Source organism: Cariama cristata, unplaced genomic scaffold (assembly GCF_000690535.1).
Source record: "Cariama cristata isolate BGI_N322 unplaced genomic scaffold, ASM69053v1 scaffold11970, whole genome shotgun sequence".
NCBI classification, from domain to species: Eukaryota; Metazoa; Chordata; class Aves; order Cariamiformes; family Cariamidae; genus Cariama; species Cariama cristata.
The window spans coordinates 1-21,810 of record NW_009595299.1 but is presented as its reverse complement, the minus strand read 5'-3'; the positions used below and the strand labels follow the sequence as shown (position 1 = coordinate 21,810).

The following is a 21,810-nucleotide window of genomic DNA, read 5'->3' as shown; positions in this document are numbered from 1 at the left end:
GACTGGAAAACGTATGTTTTTCTCAGTGAAGTAATGGGTATTTGCATTCCAAGTTAGAAAACACATAAGAAGTCAAGGTCTAAGATGACCCTACTCACCTACAGATAAAACTATCCACTCTATTTTTTTAAATTACTTTTCTTCAAATATGCTTTAAAAGATATTCATGTTGTAGAAGACATATAATGTGTAGCCAAATATCTATAATATATAAAGTGTATAAGCATTTCAAACATAACCCAAGTACAGTGTGACCTGACAAGTAATAGTATGTCAACTAAGTCATTACTAACTAGAATGTAGTAAACCCTTGAGAAACACGAGCAAATCTCCTTTCCTGAGTGTAAAGCATTGAACTGTATGAATAATATCAACCACTATTGCAACTCTTGTGTATTTTGAAAGCAGAGCTAATTCAAAGTCAGGAACAACTGCACTGAAGAGTAGTTCACGGCTGTATAGAACATGCAGGAAGCAATGACAGTTTGTTCTTTCTGATTCCAGTTTGTTCCCCTGGATTTTATGGACACCGCTGCAGCCAGACATGCCCCCAGTGTGTACACAGCAGTGGTCCCTGCCACCATATTACTGGCTTATGTGACTGCTTACCTGGATTTACAGGAGCCCTCTGTAATGAAGGTATAAGTTGTAATGAATAGTCTATGGGATGCAGAGACAAAGCACTGTAATAATTTTCGTTCCATCATGTGGAAACTATAAAACTGAAAATACTTTCTGTTGTAGTACGTGCAGTTTATGATTTGGGAATTTAGGCAGGTTTAAGCTGTTTGAACATTTGATCCTTAAGTATGAAACCCACTGTATTCTTATTTGTATTATTTGTATAATGAGTATGTATAATGGGCTTACCAGAATTTATAATACCTTACTTTAACATTACACAAAGTAATATGTTTCTTGATCCAAATATCAGTTGCTTTCCCTTCAAATAAAGAATATACAATCTTGTTCTGATTACTAAGGAGTTCTAACTCTGAGAACTTGTTCTCAGTATGTCCCAGTGGCAGATTTGGCAAGAACTGCATTGGAATATGCACCTGCACCAATAATGGAACATGTAATCCTATTGATAGATCCTGTCAGTGTTACCCTGGCTGGATTGGTAGTGACTGCTCTCAGCGTAAGTATCAGCTTTCTTTTGTTTATTTTTAAAACAATCAGCGTTCGTCTATTTAAAGTCTCTTTGGTAAAGAAACACTTGTCTAAGTCAGAAATGAGGACTTCATGGTATATAATCCATGATTCTAAACTTTTCTGCATTTCATCAGCACTATCAAAAACACATTGGCCTTATGATTTTTCTAATAAGTGGGCTGGAGCTTGTGACAGGAGAGATGAATTTTCACTGCCCAAAGAAGAGTCGTAGAGAAGCTGGATCAGACTTGTTTCAGAAGCGCATTATGAAAAGACAAGAGGCAATGCTCACAGGTTGCAGCAAGGGTGACTTTTACTAGGTACAGGAGAAAAAATCCTTACTGTGAGAGTGGTCAAGCATAGCAGCTGTCCAGAGAGGCTCTGAAGTCTCCAGCCTGGAAGAGGTTGTGAAATGGTCATCGTTGAAGATCCTTTGAGTAGGATGTTGAGTAGGTGATGCTAGAGGTCTCTTCCAACATGAAAAAATCTGTGACTTGATGAATCTTGTATTGCAGAGAGGGTTCTTGACCTGTTGTGTTTGCTTGTCTGTAATTATTTAGTATTATCACAGTAGTAGTGTGAACATCCCAGGGCTTGTATCCTCCGGACAGTCTTATGAATAACAGAGGTATTACTTTACTTTACAAATAAGGAGCTGAGGCACTGAAATACAGAGTGGTTTTTTTTATTACAGTTGCATAGAGAGCTACTGGCAAGGCTCGGAACAAAGCCAAGATATTCTCACATATAAGATAGTGCTGTAGCTGCAAGACCATCCTTGTTCTTGTTAAACATTTGAACGTTTTGTTAAGAAATTTTTCACTATGTCTTTTTTATGTGTTTATAAGTTCTTGATGGATTTTTCTCTTTCTTCCTTTTATAAGTGTTTCACATACACATTTTTAGTGTCATTCTATCTCACTTGATGAGTGTTGTCTTGGTATGCTAAACTCAGTGAAGACTTTGTTACTGACTTAAAAAGGAGAAGGGCTAAGCCCTAATTTTATTATGTTTCATGGAGTTATTTTATTAAATAATTAGGCATTCTCCAGATGCCTTGCTGGGTCTATGCAAATTACTAATGACCAGAAAGAAATATCTGAAGCAAAATTCTCACAGGAAGCATATCCAATTGCATAAGGTACCAAAATGCACACAGTCTGAAATACATGCATGACAAAATTTCAGTCAACCCATTTTTATGAATAAAAGAAGCTGTACCAGACCCTGATATGTCAAAATTCAAAAGACATTGTGCTGGGGTTTCCAGGGAGGTTCCTTTCCTAATAACATGCCTCATTGGTTTATATCATTTACGATTTGACTGGTCCAGGTTAACTGGCTCTGTACCAATGCAATGTAACATCTGGTCAAAAAAAACCCCTTTGCTGGCTAAATTCTGCAAAGTGATTAGCATGCACAACTCAATATGATACCAAAATAAATCTTGGGCCTATTCCTGTGTAAGCCAGTAGCAACAAAGATCCCTGTTTTTATGGTAAAATAAGTAGGTAGTTGGGAGAGTAGCAGAATAGGGGTATTTAGGAGGAGGAGGGACTTAGTCACTGAATCAATGACAAGAAAATGGTGCCAGCAATATGAATGGAAGCGTCTATTGAGGCTGTGCTCATGGACCGTAACAGAGGAAGTTTATTTGCTTTGTATAAAGGCCTTTCGTTCACATGGAAAATAATGATTCCATTAATTTCTTTTGGAACTAGCGACCTTTTTGAAACTTCTAACCTTTCGTCTGTATGTGATTTACATTCCTTCTTAGTTGACCACTAATTTCAAACACAAAACAATAATAAAAATCATTATGAGTCACAACTGAAGTGGAAACAACAAAAAACAAACTTAGTATTTTTGTTTCAATACAACGTAGTGTGTTCCTTAATGAAGTGAAATTTGGGCAAAGATAACACTTTGCAAAAATAAAGTCCACATGTAGATGAGTCATTATGCAAACATTTAAAGGATTCAGGAGCTTTTATTGCTCTCAGGCAGGTCTCTGGACAACCAAATCAGTACACAACAATAAGGAGTTATCAGCCTTTTTAAGCTTACACAGGAATAAAGCTAAGGCTTCTCTATCTGACCTGTTTTTTCTCTCCTGTGAAATACTCGTGTTGTACTTCCACAAAACTATTTTTAAATTATGCATCTCTTTACTAAACAAGCAAATAAAAACCTCAAGATGTGAATCCTAATCAACAGAAAGGGGCTATTCTTAGAGTACACTCTGCACTTAGTGATATTCTGACATGAAGAAAATTATCTTTTGCTGTCTTTGAATAGTAATTGGCATTTTGGAACCACTTCACTATTCTAATGGCAGCACATAGTACCAAATTCTTTCACCATGGCATTTTCAAAGCAGTCAGTAAAATTCTATCTCATAACATGATTGTTAGTGAAAAAGTCTCCACTTTATGGTTAATTACTTGGTTTTTAGGAATATTATATTGATTAATGGACCCACAGAAGCAACTGAGTTAACTTGATTAAAGTACAGTCCTGATTACGTGCACCACGTTTAGGCAATTATGTAGAATCTAACAGTGCAAATACAAGAAGTAAGCTTAGTATTGGGTTTAAAGCCATAGGCTATAAGATGTGTTTGAACCTTCTTTGTTCTCTTTCACTTTTGAGGCTTAAAACGCTTATCCCCTTGACTGTTCTCAATTGACCTGTTTGCAGATTAAATAATAAATTCAGAAAGAAAACTTACCTGGCCTTCTCTATGAGAAAGCTGGTATCGGTGTCCTAGTTACTGAGTATCAAGCATGTATCACTGGTTTCTTTCACACATTTAATCTTTTTCAGCACTTTTTCTGTAGAGTAAAATCATTCCTTAGCTCAAAAAAAAAGATCTGTCGCTATTTGCTCAGAATGGAGCAGCCCAAAAAACATGTTTAAAAGAAAAACAACAAACCCCAAACGAAGCAGTGCTCATATGTGAATGTAAGCAGCTATAGTCATGAGTATCAACGAGCTTTGTCATTTGAAATTAATTAATTGCTCTGGGTTGTTTTAGCTTGCCCACCTTCCCACTGGGGACCAAACTGCATCCACACATGCAACTGCCATAATGGAGCTTACTGCAGTGCCTACGATGGGGAGTGCAAATGTACCCCAGGATGGACTGGCCTTTACTGTACACAAAGTAAGTGAGTTTTGTTATCTGTTCTTAGTCTACAAATCAGTGACAGAATTTTCCTTCAGTATTTTCACACTTTAATCATTGATTTCTTCTCTTTTTTTTTGATCCAAGAGATGCCAACACATTACCTCCATGGTTGCAGGGGAGGCCCTGTTATAAGCACTGGCAGATTGCTAGCCACTACTTTTGGGCTCCTCTTTAGCCTTCCTTCAGAGGAAGACAACTTTTGGCCACAGCCAGGCATCCCTGTGGAAGAATCTGTCATGTGCACATGCAGAATGAATGACTGACATTCAGATGCTACCATGGCAGATGTGCGGTTATGGCTGCAGTCCGTAGCATGGGTGCTGTCAGATCTGCTGGCATTCCCCACAGGGTGGGATGACGGTGCTGTCTAATTCCTTTCCTCTCTGAAATCTCCCCAAGAAGTACTCCATCAGCAGGGACCCTACAACCAATATTGTAAGATAACACAGAGCTGACTGAAGCCATGGGAATAGCTTCTAGCTTAGCTGTGGCTGTGGTCTACTGAGGCACAGTACCTGTTGTCACTGCAAAGTGATCATACAGTACATCTTGTATCTGTACTTGCTACCTCCTGGGGGCAATTGCAACAACAGCTCTAGCTCAGCACTTGTAATTCAAATACTGATATAGAAGCTATTTTATTTGGAACTTAGAAACTTAACTTCACAAGACTGTAATGTTATAATTTGTTTTGAAATTTTCTTCATGTAATTAATACATTAATGCTATTTTTTTTCCAAGAGCTTTTCATTAAAATAAAAATATCAGCTGTGCAGTGACTGGGTATATGGCACTCATTATATGCTGGGTAAGAGTTCATACAAAGCTTGAGAAATAAACATTTGTTAGAGACAGATATTGATAAAGTTGGCTTCTTGTCTTTATTGTATTACAGCTTCAATTTGGTTTGTCATCAATCCAGGTACCTCCACTGTCTGTAATCTAGGCACAACCATTATCTTTGAACTCAAGAAAAATAAGACTGCTGTGTTTTGTATTCAGTGTTTAAATACACATTTTTCATAAAATCAGAGCTCTCTTTTCTAAACTGAATAATGTCATAGTGGCAGGAAATAACAGATCTATTATAGAGCCATATGGATGCAGCTCTGGAAGTCATCCACTATACTGGTTCAGCTGTCAGCTATCATGGTTGTTTTGCTTCCTGCTGGTGAATAATGATCTCTTTGCAATGATATGTCTTCATACCAAAATGGTATCTTTGTGAGGAGCTGAGGTACAATATGTTATTATTTTTATTTTTTTATGCTCCAGTATCAACTACACAGAAAATATGTCCAAAGATTCATTCATCACTGAACAGATTTCCTGCTCTGGTTCACAATCTGCCCTCTTTCTCCTCCTTCAAATATCTTCTTAAACCCATTTCTTCAAGGAGCCCTTCTTGCTGCCGCCTTCTGAACAGCTGCTGTCCGCACAATTTCCCAGCCTCATTTTTATGTAGTTTTTTGCCTGATGTGTATTTTAAATGACTTAAAATAGAGTAGGTCTTGATTTATTGTGTTTATAAAATGTCACATTGAGTAGCGGGGCTACAGAAATGACTTCTCAAAAACATACTTAACTAGAATATTTGCATTTTATTTCTAAAGCGGTTGTTTCACTCCTTTTCCCCTTCCCCTCCTTGTACTGCAGGATGTCCCCTAGGGTTTTACGGGAAGGACTGTGCATTGATATGCCAATGTCAGAACGGAGCCGACTGCGACCACATCAGTGGGCAGTGCACCTGCCGCACAGGGTTCATGGGGAAGCACTGTGAGCAGAGTGAGTAGGGATGGGAATTGTTCGTGCCTGAGAGCAAATACTAAAACCTGAGCCAACCCTCTTGTTTTGGCCAGTGTTGTGATACAACCTCTTGGCTTCACTGGGAATTTTGATGTTTTTTTAGGAGTTGGAGCTAGGCTTTTTCCAGAGAGATAAAAGCCCGCAGAGTTAATTACTAAGACTGGTTATGATTGTGGTGCCTGTTTCTTTCAATTTGTAGCTATATGTAAGAGCCATTTGTACTACATTCTAGTTGCTTTGGACATAATGCTAAAAAAAAACCCAACCCAACAACTCTGTCATGTAAGAGTAACAAAAGAGTCCAAGTAATTGTCATTAGCATAAACCACAATGAAAACTAATAGTTAGAAAACTGAAGATAAGAAGTACCACATCAATCCTGGTGGATAAAATTAATCTTTACAATACAATTGGATTATAAAAGCATAATAGATGGCATTTTTTTTCATATATGTGTGATTCTTTACCCAAGAAAATCAAGAATAACACCAGACATCAATGGTGGTATAATGTTGTACAACGTTAAAATAATAATCAGGCTCACAAACGCAGAACTGTTAGTCCAACTTTTGCTAACATTACAGAGGGGTGCTCCCAGACTTCATGCATTGTACTGCAGCGCAAAGCAATCCATTCAACCTACCGTTGTGACGGTTTAAATCTGTCTTTGCATCAGTGTTGTGCACAGAGCTTTGCTTTTGATGTGTGGAGGACACTGTGTATTACCTATAACCAGGACTGATTTAGCTGCATCTGGATCTGAAGGGCTGTGCAGTGGCCCAGATAGCATGTGTCACACCTGGCAGTCCTGTAGCAGAAGGGAGGGGAGGTTACTGTCCCTGTAGACACACATTTTTCCCTAGCAGTGGGTCTAACCCCAGCTGCAACAGGAGTTGTGTTTTTAAGGCTAGTGAACATCTATGGTAGAACCACAAAAAATTTGGAAGTGGATTTTTTTCTTTTCTAGGGAAAATACAGTTGCAACAAAATCTGAGTGGTTTAGAGGAATATATTTATTTCAATGAAATAGTAGCTGGCAACATGTAATTATTAGCTATTTAAATTTTCTTATTCCACTTTGATGATTTCAGTGTTCCACTTCAAAAGAGCAATAATGTTTAGGAAAAGATAAAGTTTTTAAGATCCTCTCTTTATGTCATGATATCAAAAAATCATTTTGAATTCTTTGGCAAAACTAACTTTATGTTTTATAGATGTTATATTTTACCCTATAATTTTATAATAATGATTTAACAATATTGAACTAAATATTTTGGTATTTCTGAATTTGAACATCAGTTATAAAAATTGACTTTTCATTCCAGTTCAGATTTCAAAATGCCAAAACATATTATGGCATGATGTTTTTTGCCCAGCTATTGACTCCAGTAGTTACAATCTTGTTTTATTGAAGGTAACCAAGAGAAGGAGAAGGTATATAAGCATGAAATTCCACTTGAGTCTGGATTTATCAATATGCATGAACATTTCTCTGGCACCTGTTCTGTTACATTGTCTCGCAAATTATTCTAAATTAGGAATATATAAAAGATGAGTTAGATTCTTTTAATAAGAAAAAAAGAAAACAAATTAATATAGTTACAAAACTCCTGAGAGATTTCAAAAAAATGAGTCTCATAAGGTGAGGAAATACCATACTTGCTCAAACCCATGGAACTACAATAATGTAACAAGCCACACAGTAACAGTGGTGGCAGTATAAAAGAAATAATTTTTATCAGTGTAGGATAATTCTCTACCATGCTAATTACATGATGTAGGAAACACTTTGATCAGTAGTTAGTTATGTATTCAGATCATTCTGGGAGAGAAAAAATAATGTAAAACTCTTCCAATTAGCTTACTCTTCATAATTTAGCATGTTTCTCCTGTAGGTAGTTTCTCAATGTATATATTACAGTATCAAAGTGTGCTATAAGCAGCCTAGGACCAGTTTTATTTTTCTGTAATGCATGGTGTATATTAGACTCATTCTTATGGCCCTTGTCTCTTGCTCTTTTACCACATCAGCACATCTGTCATATGACATGACACCAGCCAGATGTCTCCCTCCACTCATATGATTAAATGGTTTTTCAAGCACTTGATTTGAGTAACCTGGGAGACCTGACATTCTGGTGTACAACTGGCACTTTGTTCACATTTTGTCCATTTCTTCACTGTCTTCAACCCTTTTAATTTTTTTTTTTTTAAAAAAAAATCTTCCTAATTTCACTGCCTTAGTGGCAGCAACATTACAGATGAAGGAAAATCACTTCTGAATACAATTTCCTTCTCCTTTCCTGAGCGTACACACACATGCACACATAGAGAGAGAGGCCCTCTTAAGGAATGTTTTCTGTAGAGGTCTACCACTAATAACACATTGCCATCTGCTGGCCATGTACAAAAACGTATGGGGTTAGAAACAAATGGTAGCATGTATGGTGCTGTAGATCTGTAATAATAAAGCATTTAAGTGCTGACTATGTCTGATTTTTATTGGCACTTATTTCGTGCAGAATGCCCTCACGGTACATATGGATATGGATGCCGGCAGATATGTGACTGTCTGAACAACTCAACTTGTGACCACATCACGGGAACGTGTTACTGCAGCCCAGGCTGGAAAGGGGCCAGGTGTGATCAAGGTAAATCCTAGATGCAATAAAATTATTGTAATTGTTCTAATATAAAACTTGGATTAAAGCTATTAAATGCCATCCCTGTATCATTCATTAAATTAAACTGATAAGGTATGTGTTTAAATAGTCCATTCTGTTAAATTATGTATGTTCTGTAGATTTTGTAAGTATTAGAAGCCTCGGTGATAGTTTCTTGGAGCAAAGCACTCAAGTGTAGATTGCATGAAATGTTTTACAGTGCTGTGCTGTCCAAAGCTGCTGATAGAGCATGTGCTTTACCTGCTCTGTGCTTTTGCCTAGAGAATGTTCTTACTTTTTTAACTCCGTGAAAGTGTATCTTTCTATGAAGAAGATGAACACTTTTACTTAAGGCTAGGATTGTCTTCACATTGGTTTATGACATAGTTCTATTTTCACATTATTAAATACAGTTAAATTAGCAGAAAGATTTAGAAGTGAAATACTGCCTTCTGCTTCTGACACATAAGCCTCTGAATTGACGCCACATATTTTCATGTCTTCTTGTATTTCAGCTGGTGTAATTATAGTGGGAAACTTGAACAGTTTAAGCCGTACCAGTACTGCCATCCCTGCTGATTCTTACCAGATAGGGGCTATAGCAGGCATCATCATTCTTGTTCTGGTTGTGCTTTTCCTGCTAGTGCTGTTCATCATTTACAGACATAAGCAGAAAGGAAAAGAAACAAACATGCCCGCAGTGACCTATACCCCTGCTATGAGAGTCATCAATGCAGATTACACCATTTCAGGTAAGTGGCATTTAGAACCGTTTTTTTTCTCTGTCTCTCGACTATGTGCTTTTTTAGCTGAGCTCTGAAGGTGTTCCAATCTGCCCCTAACAGGGCTCGAACGTGAATGTTTCACCTTTTCACATTAGCGAGGGCTGCTGTGAGCAGGAACATACTCAATTTTGAAAAGGGTGTCTACAATTCTGCCTTGGAAATTCTTCCTGGAAACCCTTGCAGGGGAGGGTTTCCCTCTTTAGGAAGAGGAAGACAGACAGTGCTCTCAACTGCCTTTTGCGGGAGAACAGCCCCTGAGACCACACTTGACAGTGGTGCTGGTGCACACGAGACCAGTCAGATGCGACAGTGGACTTGTGTGCTTACCTTTCAGCTATCAGAGACAGTTCTCCTGAGTTCAGAAGCATGCTGCCCCAGCATCTAGAGCTGCTTAGTTTGTTCTGCTTTATAGTCTTTTAATCTCTGCTTTTGATACTATGAAGGTGGCTTACCCTAGTAGTAGATGTTAATTGTAAGGAACCAGTGACCATATATCTCACTTTACTTTGTAACATTTTGCATCCTCAAATGTTTTTCTGCATTAAACAGTGGAATTATGGACATTTCTATTCCTCTGTGCCTATTTTTAAACAGAACTGGAAAGTGTGGCAAAATACGGTTTCTACTGAGACTTTAAATTCAATGCCAACAGCTTGAATACAGAAAGACTGCTACAGCTGTAGAAAATCAGGATTTCACACTAGCTGTGGCAAGATTCTGTAGAGAGGCAGATAGCAGAGTGGCTGGAGTTTGGAACAAATGAAGGGAAGGAGCAATGCTCCTGAAACAAAACAGGAGTTTTCGACCTATGAAAGCGCATGTGAGTTGGGATGCACTGGGTACATGAAACTTCAGGCAATGCTGTCTTTTGCATACAGCTATTAAGGAAGGCAGCAGGTAAAGAAGCCAGCAGAAACAGTTGTCAGTGTCAAGAAAGATGTATCAGCAAGGTGGTGGTGCTCTTGAAGCACCAGTAAAACATTGCTGTGAACTTGATGATAAAAATGTCTATACATAGGACAATGTTATGACTACAGAGGCAAAGGAGAGCAAGGGACCACACCAGAAAGAGAAGTTAGCAAGTAACACTTGTGAATGCTTTTTGCTGAAAGTGAGGACATGACTAGTCAGTTACTGCTATGTATCTCTAATTTCTTTACATGAATGCAAGATTTTTAGATTTTTTTTCAAGAAACTCTAAATCAGGTTCTGAAATCAGTGCAGCACTGTCAAAAACATATCCTAAGAAAGAAATGCCATGTATTTTTAGTTGTTCATTTTCCTTTCTTTTTCTTTTCAGAAACCATCCCTCACAGTAATGGTGGAAATGCTAACAGTCACTATTTCTCTAACCCTAGTTATCATACTCTAACTCAATGCACTACCCCACCTCATGTCAACAACATGGACAGACTGACCCTGGCAAAGGTAAAGCATGAAAATCTGGATGCTTCTATGTAAATTAGCCTTTGGTTTATTTTACTTTGTTCCCCATTGTTTCATATTTGGTTTATTTTTGCTTTGCCTCATTATCACCTGGAAATTCAGCAACTTCCTATCAGTTTCAGTTTCTATTACCGGTCTGTCTTTGAAATAGGCAAAAAACAATCAGCTGTTTGTGAACCTTAAAAATGTGGAACCTGGAAAACGAGGCACTGTCATGGACTACACAGGAACACTGCCTGCAGACTGGAAACATGGTGGCTACCTCAATGAGCTTGGTAAGAAAAAAACAAAAGGAGGAGAATGTGAATGTGATTCATTGTGTTTGAGATGGGTCAGAAAGCAGAGTTATTTTCTGGGTTCTCCACTCAGAATAAAGTCAGGCTTGTCAGACTGCGTGTGAGGTTCAGGGTTATGGGTTTGACCTTCCTTTAAGGCAATACCCTTAGAGATAAAAAAGTGACTTCTTGTGAGGAATGGTGAATCAACCTGATGCCAAGTGCAGACATGATATGCAAAATACCTCATATTATCTTTGTAAAAAGATTTGCTTATTAATTAGTTTCATAAAACAATAGGTATTGTACAATAAGGGTCTGCTTTGGCAAAATTACATATTCTTATTAAATAAATGAGAGGTTGCATATATCCTTTTTTTTTTTTAATCCCCACCAAATGGAATCAATGCTTTAAAAAGTAGTTTCTCATCATCTGAACAACTTCAGATGTAAATTCTAGGAGCATCTTCCCAGCTAAGCCTCCTGTTCACTAAAAGATAGAGCATTGTCCTTAAGAAGAAAAATTCCTGAGAAGTGGTGAGAGTTGCTGTATCCTGCTTTATGCTGTCTTTTGCTGTCTTTTCATCTTTTCCCAATCTTATGCATTCCAAAAAGGCTGATTGCACTGACCACATCTCTGACCAGTGAAAGCCTTGAAAGGGACTTTCAATGCTAGTATAATTTAGATCATTTAATTACCTTAATTTCTGGTGCTTATCAGTATCAGATTCTGGGAATCAGAACAACAGTATGCAACGTTATTTTTTTTCCTGCTAATCCCCAGTCTTCATCTAACCACAATTTAGGCTCGGAGCAGGTTTTTTTCAGAAAAGAGTTTTAGTTGTAATGCTCAGTGTTCAACTTTACACTTTCTTAAAGCATTTGTACTAGCACTTAAGACTCCTAAGAGATACTGGCTGTGGTTAACCCACTGCAGTAGATCTTGAGTAACAAGGAGATTCTAGAGGACTAGATGAATGCCAATATTATGTCTGTTTTCTAGAAGACCAAATGGGATTACTTGGGTAACTCTAGGCTGGTGACATGGACTTTAGTCTTGGTAAAAACAACAGAACAGCTGACATGAGATCTAATCAATAAAGATGGGGTATGAATAAAATTAATTGGTTTAGGTCTTCTCAAATAACATAATTTCATTCTTGGAAACAATTAATTTTGTTCATAGAGATATTGCATAGATAAAATGGCTTTTGTAAGACTTCTAGCATAGTACCACAATACAATCTGATTCAAAACTACCACTCCATAGTATCAGTCAAATCTATTTGAACGGACTAGTAACCACGTAACTGCCAGGTCTCTGAAGACAGTTGTCAGGCATTGCTGATTGCTGATGTTTATATTGGGATTTATATTGAGAGAAATCTGCTATTAACAGATCAAAGCTGTAGACTTAGGTGCTAGGTATTTAGGCCATTCCTGCAGGTCAAGGGACTGGAACAGAGTGACCTTGGACAACACAATGGGAGTGATTAACTCTGGAAGTAAAGTACCAAGAATTGGAATGAACTTTGCATATCCTGAGATTTTGAGATCAAGATGGGATGCCTTTCTGGTAGCTATGGTTCATCCAGACAAAAAATATGCTTTAACCAAACAGCAGTTATTAGGCTCATTGAAGAGCAACTGGTGGAAATGTAATGGCCTGTGACATATGTGAGCTTAATCTAGATAATTTAATGGTCTCTTATGACCTTAACCACCTTCCCTGTTCAGGAAGCTACTGTTTCAAAGTGTGCAAGCAAATAGTAATAATGCTTCTGTAACCCTGTTCTGGGCAGTTTCACAGTGCATATAAGAGGATTATTCTGCTAAGGTAGAAATTAGTCCCAGAGCCATTTTTAAAGCTTTAGAAGCTGTTATCTAATCACATTTATTTGATTTTAAAACTACTCTGTTTTTTATATTATTTTTCTCAGGTGCTTTTGGACTTGATAGGGGACATTTGGGAAAGTCCCTGAAAGGTGAGGTTATTTTCTGATCCATTTAGACGAAATGACCTAGACATTCAGTTTACTTCTAAATTATCTTTGGTTTCTGTGTGAAGAGAACATAAAATAATTTTGGACTAAATTATTCCTAGACACTGAATCAACGCATGGTTTGTTTTCTTTTTTTTTTTTTTTCCCTGAGGGGAGGGTTTTTTAAAAAAAGCAACAAACCAAGCCTTCCTAAGTCCCCTATGTGTCACATACATCAAATGTTTCTGTAATACTTGAGTCACGAAATGGCTCTATTGCAGACAGCAGAAGGGGGATGGCCCTTGAATACAGCCTAGTGAGCCAGGTAAGGACACATGCTGCCTCTGATAAAAGGCTTTGAAAGAGAGCCAATTCCTCTTGCAACTGGCATGGTCAACGTAGGACTGCATGACTACAAGCCTGAGTGCTTCATCATGGTCACTGCAGGCCTTTGGAAAGGATATCAAAATATGAATACATAGAGAGGAATGAAAACCTTCAGAAATTCAGGGTAGTGATGATATTTTGTTCTTTCGAATTATCCAGTTTTCTCGTAAGACTTTATGCTGAACCATACTGGCGTGTGTCACTATTTTTGTTATATGATTAGGGTATTGCAAGGGTGACTAGAATGCCTGAATATCTGAACAATGAAAAAAGTGTAGCTACGTCCGTATGAATAATGAGTTAAGTTAAATATGTAGACAAAAGCAGCTGATTTGTCACCTTGTATATAATACAGGACAATTAAGCTGAAGCAGTGATTTATTATACCCGACGTTTCCTGGTTTTGGAGGATTAGGGGAAGCCCAATTTAAAATATCTTAAAGGAGTCACAAAGTTATGAGCACCTGTCCACTGACAGGTTCACCAAGGTCAGTCTCATGCTGGATACTCAGAGTCGGGAACAAGCTGAGAAAGTCTCAGCTCTAAAGTTTAAATAACACAGCATATCACAAAACGATACAGAGAACAAAGTAACATGCACACCACAAAATCTCTTCCCAGCATAAGAAAACACATCTTCTCTTAAACTTCATTTATTTTTCCTGCAGTTAAATACTGAAATGACAAGTCACCTGATGTTTCCTTTTCAGTTCCCCTATGTACACCTTATAGAAGCTCATAAGACCCTAGTTACTCTTTTAGTGTGGCTGCATACTCAAACTTTGCACCTAACAGGTCATCCCTAGAAGTCACCTTACCATCTGCCCAGACATTGCTATTGGGAACAATCTTAGATCACTTCTTTTAAGAGTGTGCTGAGTTCAGCAGTTGGAAAGGCAAAAAGTATTCTGAAGTGCCTATGAAAAACTGATTCTACACATTATCTGTATTTAATGCTAGCTACTATTTTAATGAGAATTGAAGGTGCTCAGAGTTTGCAACAGGAATTTGCTGATGGCAAGATCAAGCCCATAAAAGAGCATAGCAGTAGAGGTGCTTTCATTAAGTGCTGTGTAAAAATTTTGAAGTGTTATGACTGGTTTCCATTTAAATATTCATTTATGAGTGACTTTTTAGAACTCAAGATTAAAGAATGCCCTGTTAAGCAGCAATATCCATAGTACGTAGCATGCCTGAGAGAGTAATGTTTCTCTTTTTGCAGATCTAGTGAAGAACTCAGAATACAATTTAAGTAATTGCTCATTAAGTAGTTCTGAGAACCCATACGCAACTATAAAAGACCCACCAGCTCTGCTACCAAAAAGCTCAGAATGCGGATATGTTGAAATGAAGTCACCAGCACGCAGGGACTCCCCGTATGCTGAGATCGCTGGCTCTGCTTCAGCCAATAAGAATGTTTATGAAGTTGGTAAGTACCAAGTCTACTTCTAGATGTTGAAGATTAAAAACAAAGAGCACCGGACTTTTTTTTCATTGAATCAGTTTAATCAAAACACATGAAGAATCACTGAAAAAAATGATTATGCGTTCAGATTCTCTTTTCTGCTCAAAAGCTGTAACAACAGTCTCATTCTTTTGAGATAAATGGTGTAATTCACAAGAACGGAGTTTGAAATACATTCAGCTCGGTTCTATAACCTAGGGATACCTCTGAATTTCCCTGGTTTGAAAGCTTTTCTTTAAACAACAGCATAAGATAAGCTTAGCAATTGATTGCAATATAATTCAATTCCAGATTAGGCTGTTAAGTACTGAACACAGCTGGAGTAAGTGTATGGGAGGGATAGAAAAGATCTGTTTTTTCCTCTTGATCAGAAAAAACAGCACCTTCCTACACAGACATAGTATTTCACTGATATAGGCCCTATCTAGTTGCTGCATTACTGTAGTTACTGTATTGACAGAAAACTTTGGGGTCTTCTGGAATGGTAGTTATCCTGATGGCCTCTGGACTGGAATAAAGTGTGTATCACATGCCATAGGATACCATTTTCCTTTATGTCCCCAGTTAGAGAATCCTCTGAAATCCATCACTATCCCCATTGTGTTTCTATGGATTTTTATAAAATCTTGATTAAAAGCCCCAAATTTGAGCTTTTTTTTAGTTTATTCACACACAAAGAACAGATGCTGGTCCATTTGCTTCTGTCAGTAAACATGCTCCTGGCAGGGCCCTGCTGCAAGCCCACAGGTGTAACAGCATAAACCCAAAACACCTTAACATTAATATTTGTTTCTACACCTGCATTTCAGGACTCAGCATGACAAGGAATCCTTGAAGCAGAAAGGAGAGGATAATTTGTAATGCAAACTGAAAGAAATAGAGTGTTTGCCTTCTGTTTGCTGCTTCTAGCCTTGAATGTATGTGCTCTCTTTTATCACAGAACCTACAGTGAGTGTTGTCCAGGGAGCATTCAGCAGCAGCGGACGTCTTAGCCAGGATCCTTATGATCTTCCAAAAAACAGCCATATTCCATGTCATTATGACTTGCTACCAGTTCGAGATAGTCCCACATCCTCTACAAAGGAGGTCAGCAGTGAATGACCCCAAAAGCTGGTGTGTATAGCACAGTGGGACTCTGAAGGGGCAAAGTGGCATGGTTGTGCTCCTTCTTCTAGTTAACCATCATATTTGGCTCCTAATCTGTCCAGCAGACAATTGCTGTACATTAAACCGAATCTCAACAGGAGGTTTGTATGTGTATACAAGTAACAGATGGACAAATGCCACACTTTGGGGATCCTGATCATTCTTTTTTTCATGGCAGTAAATTTTATAGAAACAGGTATGCAACACATTTATACTGTAATATACTGGCTTAAAAGTATTAGTTTGCAGATCAATTTTAATAACATCCCATTTCAGCAACTTTAAATATAGACTTCATGTTTGTCATGTTTCAGAGTAGAAATACTCCCAGGACAGTGCAATTTACCAAATACCACTTCGTACAGGTGATCGGATTCACTAGTTATGTAGAAGAAAAACTGCCTTGCCAAATTTTACCTTCCATTCTGACTGGTAGTCAAGACATATTAAGAAACAAGATCTAATGGGGATACCTAAGCACAACACTGCAGTTGTTTAGGAAATCCATCATCAGGTTTTTTTGTCCATTACTGGTGGTGGGCATACCTTGCTTCAATAGTTTTGGAGATTAAAGCATTGTATACATCAATATTATATGATGCCTCAAGATCTCTTGGTACTCCAGAACCAGCACTGGTCTTCAACAAATGGAGTTCATCTCCATATGTTGCAGTTCTGAACACTATTTCTGCCATATGCAACCAATAATCCATAACATATCGGTAATGATTTCATAAAATATGTAAATGAAATCAGTTTATTTTTGTCACCATGGACTGATTATGTAAGGAGTGGACAAAGGTGATGATTGCTGTAAATCTTAACTGCAAGGAAAGGTTTACATTTTATAAACAGGTAGTAATAATGACTGTAATATAGGATAAAAATAGTAAAGTGTTCTGATTTTTTTCTTAGAAATAACTAAGCAATCTCTGTGCATACTTGCTAAAAAGGCACCTTTTCTTTTTTATAGTTGATGTAGGGAATTTACATGCTTAAGCTGGTCTTTTGCATTGCTAATAATGTGACACATGTACCTCTCATTCTTCATTAACTTGTGTCTCCATTTTACGCTGTGTGTCTGTTTCTAGTGATCTAGCTTGGAATTGCAAAAATATTCTATTGTATGTCCATTTCTTTTGCATTTTTGCCAACTGGCCTTTATTTTGTCTGGTTAAAGGGACCTCTGGGCAGAGGGAGAAGATTAAATTAAGAATTCTTGTCATACTGATGTCTCGGAGAGGTGGCTAGCTAATACATAATAGTTTAACTTAATGAATTAATTGGGAAAAAAAATCAAGGTGTTTTTGTCAATAATAACAAGAATGCAGAAGAAAAGTAAAAAACAGTCCCTCTTTAAAGTTAACTTATTCTATTAACTATATGGATGGAGACCATCTTTCCAAAACGCTCCTTTCTCTCCCTCCAAACAGTGTATTATGAAGTGCACAATTCCGTGGCAATTAAATTTGCCAAGGTATCCATCCGTTGAAGCAAAATTGTCCCCCAGACATGTAAACCTAAAAATTAAGTGGTTGATACAGACTGGACATTCTCTTTCAGTGGACTCAGAAACCTAAAACTGATGTGGTAGTATTACTTCCAGCTGCTGCTGCTGTCAGTGATGCTACCTGCTAATATGCTTGTAACATAACCCCAGCAAGCTTTTCCACCCTGCCCTGGCAGTAACTCTGCAGCTTCTTGTGAATAGCTTGTCCCGAGGGTTGGTACACCCCTGGTTGGAGAGGTAAAGATACAGGCGGTTGCGTCATATGGCATATAATGGGAAGCGCTAGTCCTCTCTTCTTTGTGTGTTGGGGTCACATTGTGGCAGATGAGACCTGTGATATACTATAACAATGCGAAGGGCAGTCGATAGGTCGAGTCTAGTGTATGTGCTCTCCAGCTTAGCACAAGGAGTGCCATGACCATTTTTATCTTTACATCTGACTGCAATACAGTCTGAGACAAAGAATTACCACTATTGAGACAGCATTGATATATTCCTAAGAAAATCACAACCAGTTGCCTTTGGAATACTAAATGCAACAGAGGATCAACTGGAAGAAAAACTGAAAAAACTTTTGGAAAAAAATTTTTAAAGGAACCCAGAGCTGAAATGGAAATACAGTTTGCTTTTATTTTTTGTCACTGAAGTGGTGGTAAATGAGAGATCTGCATCCGAAGACATCGTTGTGGATGTGCCCAAGCCTGAGAGTGTATATGCTTGTATAAAGTGCCCTCTAACATTCTTGGTTCTCACTGGCCATGACCACTGGCTGTTTTGCAATTCCCTGGGAATTTCTTGTATATCCTTGGAATAAATAATTTGATTTGCTTTGGAATTTGCAAGTACAGAAATTAACTACAAGATTTTCAAAGCCAGTTGCTGTTTATTCCCTCCATAAGACAAAGTATTGATTGGGTTTGTGTGCATATAGATAACATGTAAAGCAACTGGTATATACATGTGTTTGTACTGTGTGAAACAGACTTTAAAATAAAACCTTTCTTCTCTGAAGCCATGAATAGCAAATGCTGTATTTAGCAATTGTGAGCTCACAAAATACTATTTTCTTACTCTGTGTAAAATTTGGAATCCACTAAATTGATCTTCATAATATAAACAGTTCTTTTTTATATGAAAAAGTGAAGAGCTGAATAAATTACATTTGTTTGAAAATTTCCGGTAGGTCACATATCCTGAAGTGATACACTCAGCCAAATATTCATGAACACAGATGAGTTTCTGATAATTTTGCCTGTTGTGTATGTTCTAGATACACACATTACCAAAGTCTGCCTTTCTATATGTGGGTAAAACTCTTACTGTGTAGTCAGCCTAACAATGGCTGCGTATGTCTGAGCTAGATTTGCAATACATGTAGGTCAAGTAAATGACTTGTGAATTTAGTTCAGTGAACGATCATTGGTAGACACTCAGAAAAGAGACTGCCTGCAGGGGTAAGACATTCTTGTTAAATGATAGCCGTGTATCATTCCAGAGGAGAAAAGTACATGGGACTTGCATTAGCAATCTTGCTGTCTCCTGTACTGTTAGGGAGGCTTGCTCTGCAGTACACTCTCCTGTCAATTTAAGAGACCCCAAACTCAATCCTCATGACTGTCACATAGCCTTTTTTGTAGACCCCAGTATGCTCTTTAGAGAACCTAAGTATTTCTGAACATGCATACTATATTGTGGTAGGAACTTAATGAGTAAGTTGATGTAAGAATTTTAGGAAACAGCAGCTACTCAGAGGATTGGCTTCACCACAGATAGGAATGGAACGAGATGGCTTGCCTCTATATATTCACATCACAATAGTGAGAGACATAGCATTGAAAATGGAGATTGCTATCCCCTAGCAAATTGTTATGAGTTTAATAAAGTGCAAAATGCTGCACAAAGTTAATAGCTGATTTTAAAGTAAGTAGTGAGTATAAACTTTAGGTTTTAGGTAATGTAAGCATATTAATTCTGGTCATTTAGAAGCATAATGAACCTCAAGCCTTTTTACTATATCTAAGATTTTTAATCACAACACACTGTTACACATAAAATTTGTACTCTATCTTGATCTACCCAGAGAACTTCCATTAATTTTAATTGGAGATGCGCATGCAGATTACAGGGGAAAGAAGATCTCATTGTACTCATACTTTCTGTTGAGACAATCTGCAAAGTCAAGTTAATACTGAAGTTAGGATAAACCAAAATCAAAAGCGGGGAATGTGTTATTTAAAATATATTGGATTTTCCAAGTACTCTGACTACAATTGAATTTTGTATTAGGTATGTGTCCAAATAATAATCCTTACACTGAAGCTCCAAAGTCCATACTGAAGAATACAGCGCTAATTTTGACAAAAATGCTTTATATTAAAGATTGTATATATAGTAGTTGAAATGACTGAAAACAAATGGGTGCATGTTTATTAGTTACTATACAGAAAATCTTGTCATTTGGTACACTCATACTAGTGCTAGAGCACTGAACCTAACTCTTCTATTTTTAGGTTTTTAGCCCACAAGACTTCACTTTGATACAATTGAACGGTAATATTTTTAAAGAAAACCTATCAAGTATGCCTGGCTTTTTTTCTTAGCTGTAACAAAAAAGTGTTTTGTTGTGAAAATATATCTATTTTCCAAAGATGACTGATATCATTTGCCCTTCACTACCATTTATTTCACTTCACATACCTGTAGCTTAATATAATAAACTTTCTAATGAAACATGGGAAACACTTTGAAATTTTTTCCTTTGTTTTTCATTTGCTTAGGATGGATCTTGAAATAGCATGGGAAGTATAAAAAATGTTATCCTCACCCATGCTGGATCACCAAGTAATGTATTTTCTTTTCCCTCTTACAGAAAGCAGGTAGTTCATGAGATGCTTTGTGGAAAATCAAGGCTGATTTTGAACTGCTGAACTTCTGTGATTACTGACTGTTCCTGCAGGAATTAATGCTGTAAATGGGGTGATTCTTTCGAGCCTGTCTCTTGAATGCTTGAAGATTTAACCTTGAGAAAGATGGGGAGCTGAGTTGCCAGAAGCAAGGAATTTCTCCTTTTTAATAGGATAATAGCCTTTGATTAACCGTTAAAAAGCCAGTAACCAAAGTACAAACATGGCATAAAAGAGGATAACATTGTAATTTCTGTTTTGTAAATGTGACTCCTTAAGATGAATCTAAAATGCTGGCTTCAGATAGATAGTGTGGGAAATTGTTCTCTACTATCACAGTTTGATCAAGGATGAGAGATTTGGCATTAAGAACTAATCACAGAATCATAGAAACATAGAATGGTTTGGATGGGAAGGAGAGAAAGACCCAAGAGAATGAGCCAAGTCCTGCCTGTGACCCCCCCCCACCCCGTGGGAGGAAGCAGGGGAGCCCCGAGGGCTGGCCAGCAGCGCCGGGGTGTGGAGAGAGCCCCTGGGACTTTGTCCTACAGCCTCCCAGGGAGGCAGGAGGTGTTATCCAAGGAACCATCGTGCCGTGTGTGCCCGGAGACGTCTGCCATGGGCAGAGCGACCCGACAGAGCCCCGGGAAGACACGGCCCAGGCCTCAGTGACTGACGTGGAACACCGGTGCCGAGCCCAGGACAAGGGATGGGGGGAATGGAGAGGGCAGTGGCGTTGCGGTAACTCCCGAGCGTGTGCTGGGGCTGCAGTGCTGTTGGGGCAAGCACCATGGGTGAGGATGGCCCATTGTGACCTCCCCAGGTGATGGGTTCTAATGTCGCCAAGCGATGGGTTCCCTGACCCAAGGAATGAGCTGCAGCGTCTCCAGGCAACGGATGTGATGTCACCTGTTGTGATCACGCATCCCTCACTTCCTATATTTGCATGCTGAGTCTCAGCCAGCCAGTTCGTGCCCACACTCCAGCTGAGCGAGGTCGCAAGGTTTGGAGTGCTGAGCGACCTGTCCAGCCCCAGAGCCTTCAAAGGATTTTCCCCAGCCCTGCCAGCTTCGGGCAGCCGGGGCACCCAGGAGGAG

At 38.3% G+C, this 21,810-nt stretch overlaps 1 protein-coding gene across 1 annotated transcript in view; it reads left to right on the top strand.

Moving 5' to 3' along the window:
• MEGF10 (multiple EGF-like-domains 10) overlaps positions 1–16,255 on the top strand; it is a gene marked incomplete at its 5' end in the record, with an annotated part of 61,118 nt that extends 44,863 nt beyond the window's left edge. The window contains 11 exons of the mRNA XM_009701589.1: positions 505–639; positions 1,013–1,141; positions 4,193–4,321; positions 6,002–6,130; positions 8,674–8,802; positions 9,330–9,566; positions 10,900–11,027; positions 11,197–11,320; positions 13,261–13,305; positions 14,912–15,118; positions 16,095–16,255. Coding sequence (XP_009699891.1) covers positions 505–639; positions 1,013–1,141; positions 4,193–4,321; positions 6,002–6,130; positions 8,674–8,802; positions 9,330–9,566; positions 10,900–11,027; positions 11,197–11,320; positions 13,261–13,305; positions 14,912–15,118; positions 16,095–16,255 — 1,553 coding nt within the window. The remainder of the gene's footprint in view (positions 1–504; positions 640–1,012; positions 1,142–4,192; positions 4,322–6,001; positions 6,131–8,673; positions 8,803–9,329; positions 9,567–10,899; positions 11,028–11,196; positions 11,321–13,260; positions 13,306–14,911; positions 15,119–16,094) is intronic.
• Positions 16,256–21,810: the final 5,555 nt, after the last annotated feature.